Raw genomic sequence first — 12,794 nt, 5'->3', positions numbered from 1 at the left:
GCTCTGGACACTACGCTGACAGACACAGCAAACCTTCTTGCCACAGCTCGCATTGATGTGCCATCCTGGATGAGCTGCACTACCTGAGCCACTTGTGTGGGTTGCAGACTCCGTCTCATGCTACCACTAGAGTGAAAGCACCGCCAGCATTCAAATGTGACCAAAACATCAGCCAGGAAGCATAGGAACTGAGAAGTGGTCTGTGGTCACCACCTGCAGAACCACTCCTTTATTGGGGGTGTCTTGCTTATTGCCTCTAATTTCCACCTGTTGTCTATTCCATTTGCACAACAGCATGTGAAATTTATTGTCAATCAGTGTTGCTTCCTAAGTGGACAGTTTGATTTCACAGAAGTGTGATTGACTTGGAGTTACATTGTGTTGTTTAAGTGTTCCCTTTATTTTTTGAGCAGTGTATTTCAGCCCCCCCCAACCCCCCCCTCCCCATAACACATCCCACTCAGTCACCTCCAGCTACCAATGTTACAGTCCCGACATGATCTATGGGGGTAAGCCCAGCTCCACCTCAATGGGAGGTCTCCTCTCACCCTTGTCACTCCCTGTCTCATTGGGAATACTAGTTTAGCATGTGAAACATGACTGTGTGTGTGTGCGTGCGTGCGTGTGTGTGAGTGCATGTGTTTGGGTTAAATGTCGGGAAACCAGTTACCGAGATTTACCGCCCAAAACCAATCCCTTTTTTAAATAATTGCGAGAAACTGATAAATCTGAAGACATTATTTATATGAACAGCATGGAGTGAATTGGAACTGTTAAATTATATGCAATGTCTAAATTTGGCTTGTCTGCGGCCTCTGCATGATGAATCAACGCTCATGGTTGGGACAGACAGCCCATCTCAGTATGTAGTGGAGTTCACAATGCATGTAGACCTATTGTCTCATCATGGTAACTTTTTTCTTGCGACAGGTAGGCCTACATTTGCTGCAGCATAGCCTATGCTACAGTAATATAAAGACCGAATGTGAGTCTAATTTACCCATCTCCGGTTTGGCTTTCGGGGGTCACCTTGTTTTTAAATTGTAAAGAGTCCAGAGTTTTAAAACAGCCTATCACTCGAATATTGTTGCTTAAAATCAGTGCAGTGCCATTCAAATTGCATCCAAAATAGAGAATCCTGTTCTACAGTAGATTGATATACAGCCCTATATATAGATGTCCTAGCCTACCTCTTTCAGGTAATACATTCAATGCAGTATTAGCTTTATATTTAGCTAATTAATGATGGGTTATGCATAATAAGCTTCTAACGTATAGCCTCTGTCTCTTGTGCAATATGCACGCACCTGTGCTCTGCTGGCCTCTCTCCTTAAAAAATGCTCCTTAGATCTTGGAGTCCCATGCAGGAAAAGCTAGACTAGAATAGCTTGTTGGATATAATTTTTTTGCATTTCTTATACCAATAGACTATTCAAAGAGGGATGCAAGCTCCTTTATGCCGAATGTTAAATACAGTAGCCAATTGAACTCACAGGTAGTTTGAAAGAAGAGCGAACACGCAATGGCGGTAGGCTATAGCAGTTATTTATTCAGACCCATAAACATTCAATCTTCGTGATGAGAAATGAAAGCCTTCTTAATCTAATTCTAGTCCTATATTATACAAGGATGACATTGGAATGATGAACATAAGGACAATTAAACTTATTTCATTTCACTGTTGAAAGCAAGTAAGGAATGAAGCAACAATACAGAGAGAAAGAGGATGTAGGCTAATAACATCAGGGAAAATATTATGAAAGGTATATATGCGTCAGCCTACTAATTATACAAATAGGCCTTATTATATTTCTAAATTAAAATCAAATTTACTAGCCTATACTTGTGCCGAATGTGCTGCAACAGAATCACCTGTCTTTATAATGTTTTGAAAGATGTGAAAGATGTGCATAATTCCAGTCCATATACAGTGCGGGAAGTAAGAACCCAATGGTCACTCTGACAGAGCTCCAGAGTTCCTCTGTGGAGATGGGAGATCCAACCAGCACCAATCAGGCCTTTATGGTAGAGTGGCCAGACGGAAGCCACTGCTCAGTACAAGGCACATGACAGCCCACTTGGAGTTTCCCAAAAGGCACCTAAAGGACTCTCAGATCATGAGAAACAAGATTCTCTGGTCTGATGAAACCAAGATTGAACTATTTGGCCTGAATGCCAAGCGTCACGTCTGGAGGAACCCTGGCACCATCCCTACGGTGAAGCATGGTGGTGGCAGCATCATGCTGTGGGGATGTTTTTCAGTGGCAGGGATTGGGAGACTAGTCAGCATCGAGGGAAAGATGAACGGTGCGAAGTAGAGAGAGAACCCGATCGACCATTTCTGGAGAGACCTGAAATTAGCTGTGCAGCAACGCTCCCCATCCAACCTGACAGAACTTGAGAGGATCTGTAGAGAAGAATGGGAGAAACTCCCCAAATACAGGTGTGTCAAGCTTGTAGTGTCATACCCAAGATGACTAAAGGATGTAATCACTGCCAAAGGTGCTTCAACAAAGTACTGAGTAGAGCAGGGGTGGGCAAACTTTTTGGCTCGAGGGCCACATTGGGATCTTGAAATTCAATGGATGTCCGCATTTTTGGGGGGACCAATTGTTTGTTAAAATACATTTGCGGGGGCCTCCCAAGTGGCGCAGCGGTCTAAGGCACTGCATCATAGTGCTTGAGGCATCACTACAGACCCGGGTTCGATCCCAAGGCTGTGTCGCAGCTGGCCGTGACTGAGAGACCCATGAGGCGGTGCACAATTGGCCTAGCATCGTCCGGGTTAGGAGAGGGTTTGGCAGAGATTTCCTTGTCCCATTGCACTCTAGCGACCTCTGTGGCGGGCCGGGTGCATATGCATGCTGACATAGTCGCCAGGTGTATCGTGTTTCCTCAGACACATTGGTGCGGATGGCTTCCGGGTTAAGCAGGAAGTCACTGTGTCAAGAAGCAGTGCAGCATGGCTGGGTCGTGTTTCGGAGGACACACGGATCTCGACCTTCGCCTCTCCCAAATCTGTACGGGAGTTGCAGCGATGGGACAAGACTGTAACTACCAATTGGATACCACAAAATTGGGGAGGAAAAAAAAGAGAAGTTATGTCTCGCGGGCCGGATTGAAGTGCCCGCGGGCTGTACTTTGCCCCCCCTTAGAGTAGAGGGTCGGAATACTTGTTTAAATATAATATTTCAGTATATACAGTACCAGTCAAATGTTTGGACATACCTACTCATTCAAGGATTTTCTTCATTTTTTATATTTTCTACATTGTAGAATAAAAGTGAATACATCAAAACTATGAAATAACACATATGGAATCAAGTAGTAACATCTAAGAAGTGTTGAACAAATCAAAATACATTTTAGATTTTAGATCCTTCAAAGTAGCCAAGGTAGCCACCCTTTGCCTTGCTGACAGCTTTGCACACTCTTGGCATTCTCTCAACCAGCTTCATGAGGAATGATTTTCCAACAGTCTTGAAGGAGTTCCTACATATGCTGAGCTCTCGTTGGCTTCTTTTCCTTCACTCTGCAGTCCAACTCATCCCAAACCATCTCAATTGAGTTGAGGTCAGGTGATTGTGGAGGCCAGGTCATCTGATGCAGCACTCCATCACTCTCCTCCTTGGTCAAATAGCCCTTACATAGCCTGGAGGTGTGTTTTGGGTCCTTTTCCTGTTGAAAAACAAATTATAGTCCCAACAAGCGCAAACCAGATGGGATGGCGTATCGCAGAAGAATGCTGTGGTAGCCATGATGGTTAAGTGTGCCTTGAATTCTAAATAAATCACTGACAATGTCACCAGCAAAGCACCCCAACACCATCACACCTCCTCCTCCATGCTTCACGGTGGAAACCACACATGCTGAGATCATCCGTTCACAAATCTCAGATTTGGACTCGTCAGACCAAAGGACAGATTTCCACCGGTCTAATGTCCATTGCTCGTGTTTCTTGGCCCAAGAAAGTCTCTTCTTGTTATTGGTGTCCTTTAGTAGTGGTTTCTTTGCAGCAATTCGACCATGAAGGCCTGACTCATGAAGTCTCCTCTGAACAGTTGATGTTGAGATGTGTCTGTTACTTGAACTCTGTAAAGCATTTATTTGGGTTGCAATCTGAGGTTCAGTTAACTCTAATGAACTTATCCTCTGCAGCAGAGGTAACTTTGGGTCTTCTTGTCCTGTGGCGGTCCTCATGAGAGCCAGTTTCCTCATAGCACCTGATGGTTTTTGCAACTGCACTTGAAGAAATGTTCAAAGTTCTTGACTGACCTACATGTCTTAAAGTAATGATGGACTGTCATTTCTCTTTGCTTATTTGAGATGTTCTTGCCATAATATGGACTTGGTATTTTACCAAATAGGGCTATCTTCTGTAAACTCCCCCTACATTGTTACAACACAACTGATTGGCTCAAATGCATGAAGAAGGAAAGAAATTTCACAAATTAAAAAGAATGCCAAGAGTGTGCAAAGCTGTCATCAAGGCAAAGTGAGGCTACTGTGAAGAATCTCAAATATAAAATATATTTTCATTTGTTTAACACTTTTTTGGTTACTACATGATTCCATATGTGTTATTTCATATTTTTGATGTCTTCACTATTATTATACTATGTAGAAAATAGTAAAAATTAAGAAAAACGCTGGAATGAGAAGGTGTGTCCAAAGTTTTATATTATTTTATATATTTAACAAGGCAAGTCAGTTAAAAACAAATTCTTATTTACAATGACGGCTTACACCGGCCAAACTCGGACGACGCTGGGCCAATTGTGCGCCGCCCTATGGGACACCCAATCACAGCCGTTTGTGATACTGTCTGGATTCAAACCAGGTTGGTCTGTAGCGACACTTCTACCACTGAGATGGAGTGTCTTAGACCACTGCGCCACTTGGGAGCCCAAAGTACTAGTACTGTATATATATTTGTATTTATTTGCAAAACAATTCTAAAAAACATTTTATTTTATTTTAGAATAAGGCAGTAACGTACAATTTTTGGGAAAAAGTCAAGGGGTCTGAATACTTTCCGAATGCACTGTATTACAATATAATAGAATACAGTACAGTAATACAGTTCACACTTAAAAATATTAGCCTACTGGAGCTTGTTTCATTTATTTACCCAAGAGAGCATATAGCTAGCTACATCTATGGGCTTTTATGTTTTTCTGTTTTGCGTAATGTGGAGTAGATTTATCATATACAGAATGTATTGGATAATGTCACAATCATTTGGGCTTTTTAGGGCTTGGGCTCATTAAATGTTGTTAATATAGAGATCATAAAATGTATTTAATATATGGGTCATCAGACTCAGGTAGCATCAGGTTTGAATTTTCATGCTGATCAAAGTATATATTTTTGTATGCTTTTGAATGACACTTCCGGTTGGCGGGAAATACCAGGTTACCCAGAAGAAAAGTGACTTATTCTGACTTATTCTCGGGATGGAACATTTGTAAAATATTCAACCCTAGTGTGTGTGTGTGTGTGTGTGTGTGTGTGTGTGTGTGAGTGAGTGAGTGAGTGAGTGAGTGAGTGAGTGAGTGAGTGAGTGAGTGAGTGAGTGAGTGAGTGAGTGAGTGAGTGAGTGAGAGAGAGAGAGAGAGAGAGAGAGATGAATCAAGAGGTCCATTGATATGGGAGGGCTGTAAGTAGCAACCTCAGAAAACGCAGCCTGTAGTCACTGTCTGAGTGAACCTTGTGTTCAAGTAAAATCAGAACTCTCTTACTCATCTTATACATAAATATCACTAATTAAGAAAAAGTTCCCTAAGGGAACATGATGGGGATGCTGTGCCATATGTAGCCCTACTGTCACACCCTGATCTGTTTCACCTGTCTTTGTGATTGTCTCCACCCCCCTCCAAGGTGTTGCCCATCTTCCCCATTATCCCCTGTGTATTTATGCCTGTGTTCTCTGTTTGTCTGTTGCCAGTTCGTCTTGTTTTTCAAGTTAACCAGCGTTTTTATCTCAGCTCCTGCTTTTCCCAGTCTCTCTTTTTCTCACCCTCCTGGTTTTGACCCTTGCCAGCCCTGACTCTGACCATTCTGCCTGACCCTGAGCCTGCCTGCCTGTACATTTGCCCCACCTCTGGATTATTGACCTCTGCCTACCCTGACCCTGAGCCTGCCTGCCATCCGGTACTGTTGACCCACTTCTGATTTACTGACCCATGCCTGCCTTGACTTGTCTATTGCCTTCCCCCGTTGGATTATTAAACCATTGTTAATTCAACATTGTCTGCATCTGGGTCTTACCTTCATACCTGATAACTACAACCTTTGCTAGAAGCTAATGAGCTCCAGGCAGTGCACATAGATAGAGGTGTGTTTGCAGCAACTTGGACATAACTTGTTAATGTCTACAATTCAGCATGTTCGATTTATTAGCATTTGAACACTACAAGGGACAGATTGCTTTGTAACTGGCACTATCCTTATTCTTGAAGCGTTACTCATCTTGCTAAGATGCCGCCTAAAATCATTTCTTTCACAGAATTTAAATCTGGTCTAGTGATTAGCCCTAGTCATGGTCATTCCTGTCTTTGCCCCTAAACTCTATCTCCCTGTCTGATTTCAACTTTGTACAAAAAAAGGGCACCAAAAAAAAAATGTCATAAAAAAATATTTGAAATCCCATATAGTAAATACCTCTACTCCAGTTTCATACTCTGAGCCGTCGAGTAGGGTGATTTTGACAGGAATGGTTTTGGGGCGTTTGGAAGATTTCTGGGGGGATTTTGATGCTTTGCTGGGGGTCTTCTCCGAGCTGTCATCCATGTCCCCATGATGGTCATCTGACGTCTTACTGTCATGATCCTTAAGATAAGTGAAAAGTTTCAAATAAGACGTCATAAACCACAAATTATTGATTTAGTAACCAAGCCAAGTACATGTATGAAATCTCAAAACAGTAGGCTATATGATGTGGACATTCATGTAATCACCACAAAAGGCATATGATACAATGCACACTGCATAATATTCAAAGATTTGCTCCATTTTATGATATACTGTGTTTTGTAGGTTTAATGCAAATGCTAAATGATTAGATGTGAAGTGCAAAATGATACACGACTGTGAGTCTTGCATCTCTCCAACCTGATTGGTCCTCCTGACATCACCCTCCATGGTACTCTTCATCTCCATGGGCAATCCCTTTTCTGTTGTCATGGTAATGGATGCAATCCTGAAACAATAAATTAACAGATACATAAAGTCAGCAGTCTTCTGATGTCCACATCCCAAGACCAGCATGACATATTACCTATAGTGGGTGAACCCAGCCTGCCTATTACACACTCACACATATACCCTACCCATCACACTCTTCCCTACCCATTGCAAAATCCAAAACCTCCCCAATGTTGTTGAAGTCACCATCCTGCGACACAGTGGCAATTACTGGCCACAAAACGAATATCCAACAATGTCACATCTAATTTTCTTCTTAACTGACGGCTATTGTGGTTGCTTCAATTAGGCTCTGACTGCAATCACTAAGTGTTTTTTACGTCAAAAGCGATGTGTCCTCACTGTAATAGCAGAGCTGAGCAGAGCCTCTCTCAGGAGCTGTCTGCATGAAGAGCGTTCACTTTAGGAGGCTCTCCCTGATGCTAGCAGAGACATAGAATAAATTACATCAGCAAGAGAGCCCTGCGGCATAGCGGAAGACAGCAGAGAGAGAGAGAAAGGAAGAGAGAGAGAGTACAGGGAACGTGACAACAATTTCATTAGAGGGGTAGAGAAAGAGAGAGAGAGAGAGAGAGAGAGAGCGAGACAGACGAGCTTTGTCATGTGAAGGTGACCACTCGCTCTCTGAGAATAATCTGATTTGTACTCTTAAACAGAAGTTCCTCCCCTCATGATTAAAAATAGCTGACATTCTTAGAGAGCTCAATTATCTTTCAGATAACAGCCACATACTGTAGCTCTATTATCAGGGGGCAAAGGGTGTCCGCTCCAAGTTTTCTTCTGCTTCAGCTGTTGTCTTTGAAGATATAGGGAATATGACTTTGACAACTACTTCTACCCCAGTGATGGTAATGCAGTACTTATTACAACCCTTTACGTAATATAGTTATTTTATGACAGTGTTTCTCAAATGGTTAGTTGTTGTTATCTAACATTTACGTAATGTAGCAGATGCTCTTATCCAGAGAAACTTACAGTAGTGAGTGCATAAATGGTCCCCCGTGGGAATCAAACCCACAACACTGGTGTTGCAAGTGCCATGCTCTACCAACTGAGCCACACGGGAGATACACTACATAACCAAACATATGTGGACACGTGCTTGTCGAACAATCTCATGCCAAAATCATGGGCATTAATATGGGAAGGCTTTCTGCTAGATGTTGGAACATTGCTGTGGGGACTTGCTTCCATTCAGCCACAAGAGCATTAATTAGTGAGGTCGGGCACTGGTGTTGGGCAATTTGGCCTGACTCGCAGTAAGCGTTCGAATTCATCGCAAAGGTGTCCGACGGGTTTGAGGTCAGGGCTCTGTGCAGGCCAGTTCTTCCGCACCGATCTCGACAAACCATTTCTGTATGGACCTCGCTTTGTGCACAGGGGCATTGTCATGCTGGAACAGGAAAGGGCCTTCCCAAAACTATTGCCACAAAGTCGGAAGCACGGAATCGTCTAGAATGTCATTGTATGCTGTAGCGTTAAGATTTCCCTTCAATGGAACTAAAGGGCCTAGCCCGAACCATGAAAAACAGCCTCAGACCATTATTCCTCCACCACCAAACTTTACAGTTGGCACTATGCATTCGGGCAGGTAGCGTTCTCCTGGCATCCGCCAAACCCAGATTCGTCCGTCGGACTGCCAGATGGTGAAACGTGATTAATCACTCCAGAGAACGCGTTTCCACTGCTCCAGAGTCTAATGGCGGCGAGCTTTACACCACTCCAGCTGACCCTTGGCATTGTGCATGTTGATCTTAGGCTTGTGTGCGGCTGCACGGCCATGGAAATCCATTTCATGAAGCTCCCGACGAACAGTTATTGTGCTGACGTTGCTTCCAGAGACAGTTTGGAACTCGGTAGTGAGTGTTGCAACCGAGGACAGACGATTTTTACGCGCTACGTGCTTCAGCACTTGTGTGGCCTACCATTTCGCGGATGAGCCGTTGTTTCTCCTAGACGTTTTCACTTCACAATAACAGCACTTACAGTTGACTGGGGCAGCTCTAGCAGGGCAGAAATGTGACAAACTGACTTGTTGGAAAGGTGGCATCATATGACGGTGCCACGTTGAAAGTCACTGAGGTCTTTGGTAAGGCCATTCTCCTGCCAATGTTTGTCTATGGAGATTGCATGTCTGGGTGCTCGATCTTAAACACCTATCAGCAATGGGTGTTCCTGAAATAGCAGAATCCACTAACTTGAAGGGGTGTCCACATACTTTTGTATATATAGTGTATGTCATAAGAAAATGCTAGAAGATTTAGGTTGGTCACACAGTTCAAAAAAATTAAACAAGTAAAGCATATAGTATACAGTAATAATACTTTAAGGACAACAGACAACTACAATGTCTGGCCATTATAGCCAACTTGATAACAATATAATGAATTCCTATTAACATCTGAATATAAGCCTATTGTTGTCTTAGAATAGGCTACATTTGCCGGTCTGGTTATCCTATTTCCAGGTAGGCCTATCTATCCATAAAAGGAGAATGTGCACATAAAAGACTCAGATATAAAAAGTGAATCATGCAACCATGATATTCAATTTGGGATTGGGAGGTGTGTAGAGCTCATTCTCTTACGAACTGAAGTAGCCAGCGGCACAGCTATAATTTCATAGTCTCATTGAGGATAATTGTCACGTGTGCCCCCTCTCCGGTCTCAAGGTCACCAGCCTGCTCGTTATGGCGCACACCTGTCACCATCGTTACGCGCACCTGCGTGTCATCAGCCTCACCTGGACTCCATCACTTCCCTGATTACCTTCCCTATATTTGTCTCAGCGCACATCGTTACAGAATAACACCTCACCTAAGGGAAGCATCAGGGAGTGTTTATTTTTTTTTTTTGGTGGGAATGACGTCGGGTCCTGGAGCCGCTACAGGCTCTCATGCCTCAGACAGATTGCCAGGCTCCCCTGCCTCCGCTGGTTCATCAGGCTCTCATGCCTCAGCCGGATCGCCAGGCTCCCCCGCCTCAGCCGGCTCGTCTGGCTTTCATGCCTTCGCCGGATCGCCAGGCTCCCCTGCTTCCGTTGGCTCGTCAGGCTCCCATGCCTCAGCCGGTCTATCAGGTTCCCTCGCCCCAGCCGGTGACAGGTTCCCGCGCATCAGCAGGGGTGACCGGTCCGCCCCTGATCCCGGGAGATCGTCCCTTTGGTGGGCGTCCTGCGGCTGGAGCCGAACACACCGTGGAGGGGGTACCGTCAAATATGCTCTCTCTCCGGCGCTCTAGGCAGCCATGCTCCTGCGTCTCAGCTGGACTGACAGGTTTCCCGCGCCTCAGCATAGGTGACTGGTCCACTCTTGATCCCCGGGATCGTCATTTTGGTCAGCGTCCTGCGGCTGGAGCCGCGTGTCGGGGAGGGGGTACTGTCACGTGTGCTCCCTCGCCGGTCTCTAGGCCACCAGCCTACTCTTTATGGCGCACACCTGTCCCTATCGTTACGCGCACCTGCGCGTCATCAGACTCACCTGGACTCAATCACTTCCCTTATTACCTTCCCTATATATTTCACTCAAACAGAAAAGTGCATCCTGTAGCACTAATTCCAATACGTTTTGGAACACTGTAAAGTCCATGGAGAATAAGAGCACCTCCTCCCAGCTGCCCACTGCACTGAGGCTAGGAAACACTGTCACCACCGATAAATCCACGACAATAGAGAATTTCAATAAGCATTTTTCTACGGCTGGCCAAGCTTTCCACCTGGCTACCCCGGCCAACAGCTCTGCACCCCCCGCAGTAACTTGCCCAAGCCCCCACACACTTCTCCTTCACCCAAATCCAGAGAGCTGATGTTCAGAAAGAGCTGCAAAATCTGGACCCCTACAAATCAGCTGGGATAGACAATCTGGATCCTCTCTTTCTATAATCAACACCTCCTTTGGCCACTTTTCCTTCCAGTTCTCTGCTGCCAATAACTGGAACGAATTGCAAAAATCACTGATGCTGGAGACTTATATCTCCCTCACTAACTTTAAGCATCAGCTGTCAGAGCACCTTACCGATCACTGCACCTGTACACAGCCCATCTGTAGATAGCCCACCCAACTACCTCATCCCCATATTGTTATTTATTTTTCTTGCTCTTTTGCACCCCAGTATCTCTACTTGCACATCATCATCTGCACATCTATCACTCCAGTGTTAATGCTAAATTGTAATTATTTTTGCCACTCTGGCCTATTTATTACCTTACCTCCCTAATCTCACTACATTTGCACACACTGTACATAGATTATTCTATTGTGTTATTGACTGTACGTTTGTTTATCCCATGTGTAACTCTGTGTTGTTGTTTTTGTCGCACTCCTTTATCTTGGGCAGGTCGCAGTTGTAAATGAGAACTTGTTCTCAAATGGCTCACCTGGTTAAATAAAGGTGTAGGGGGTGCGTACTGGCAGCAGAGAAGTCAGGCGCAGGAAAGCAAAAACTGATTTACAACGGCGCAGTTTAATAAATAAAACCACCGTAAACAGAACAATAAATGAATGGGTAAACAAAACCCGTTACACACCTAGCATAACGTGCACAAGCACTACAATAAACAATTCCGGAGAAGGACATGGGGGGAACAGAGGGTTAAATACACAACATGTAATGATGGGATTGAAACCAGGTGTGTGGGAAGACTAGATAAAACAAATGGAAAATGAAAGGTGGATCAGCGATGGCTAGAAGAACGGTGACGTCGAACGCCGAACGTCGCCCGAACAAGGAAAGGGACAGACTTCGGCGGAAGTCGTGACAGTACCCCCCCCCTGATGCGCGGCTTCAGCAGCGCGCAGACACCGGCCTTGGGGACGACCCGGAGGGCGAGGCGCAGGGCGATCCGGACGAAGACGGTGGAACTCCTGCAGCATTGAAGGACCAAACACGTCCTCGAACGGAACCCAGCAACTTTCCTCCGGACCGTACCCCTCCCACTCCACGAGATACTGAAGGCCCCTCGCCCGACGCCTCAAATCCAGTATAGAGCAAACGGAGTACGCCGGGACCCCCTCAATGTCCAGAGGGGGGCGGAGGAACCTCCCGCACCTCAGACTCCTGGAGCGGGCCAGCCACCACCGGCCTGAGGAGAGACACATGGAACGAGGGGTTACTACGGTAATCGGGGGGAAGCTGTAACCTATAACAAACCTCGTTCACTCTCCTCAGGACTTTAAATGGCCCCACAAACCGCGGACCCAGCTTCCGGCAGGGCAGGCGGAGGGGCAGGTTTCAGGTCGAGAGCCAGACCCGGTCCCCTGGTGCGAACACCGGGGCCTCACTGCGGTGACGGTCTGCGTTCTCTTTTTGGCACACCACGGCCCGCTGAAGGTGAACACGTGCAGCTTCCCATGTCTCCTCCGCGTGCCTGAACCAGTCGTCCACCACAGGAGCCTCGGTCTGACTCTGATGCCAAGGCGCCAGAACCGGCTGGTACCGGCTGGGAGAGAGGTTAGTGGAGGAGTGGCGAAGCGAGTTCTGTGCCATCTCGGCCCAGGGCATGAACGCCGCCCACTCCCCCGGCCGGTCCTGGCAATAGGACCGCAGAAACCTGCCCACATCCTGGTTTACTCTCTCCACCTGCCCATTACT

The 12,794-nt window shown here is 45.6% G+C and overlaps 1 protein-coding gene across 6 annotated transcripts in view; it reads right to left on the bottom strand.

The window, feature by feature from the left end:
* si:dkey-178k16.1 (protein 4.1) overlaps positions 1-12,794 on the bottom strand; it is a 118,492-nt gene that overhangs the window by 76,671 nt on the left and 29,027 nt on the right. For all 6 annotated transcript variants that reach the window (XM_014145841.2, XM_014145842.2, XM_014145846.2 and 3 more), the window contains exons 2-3: positions 7,114-7,201; positions 6,664-6,831 (exon numbers count right to left, since the gene is read on the bottom strand). In XM_014145841.2, the coding sequence (XP_014001316.1) occupies positions 6,664-6,831; positions 7,114-7,185 (240 nt within the window). In that variant the 5' untranslated portion in view covers positions 7,186-7,201. The remainder of the gene's footprint in view (positions 1-6,663; positions 6,832-7,113; positions 7,202-12,794) is intronic.

This window comes from Salmo salar, chromosome ssa15 (genome assembly GCF_905237065.1).
Source record: "Salmo salar chromosome ssa15, Ssal_v3.1, whole genome shotgun sequence".
Classification (NCBI taxonomy): Eukaryota; Metazoa; Chordata; class Actinopteri; order Salmoniformes; family Salmonidae; genus Salmo; species Salmo salar.
The sequence above is the reverse complement of the archived record's forward strand: the minus strand, read 5'-3'. Positions and strand labels throughout refer to the sequence as shown.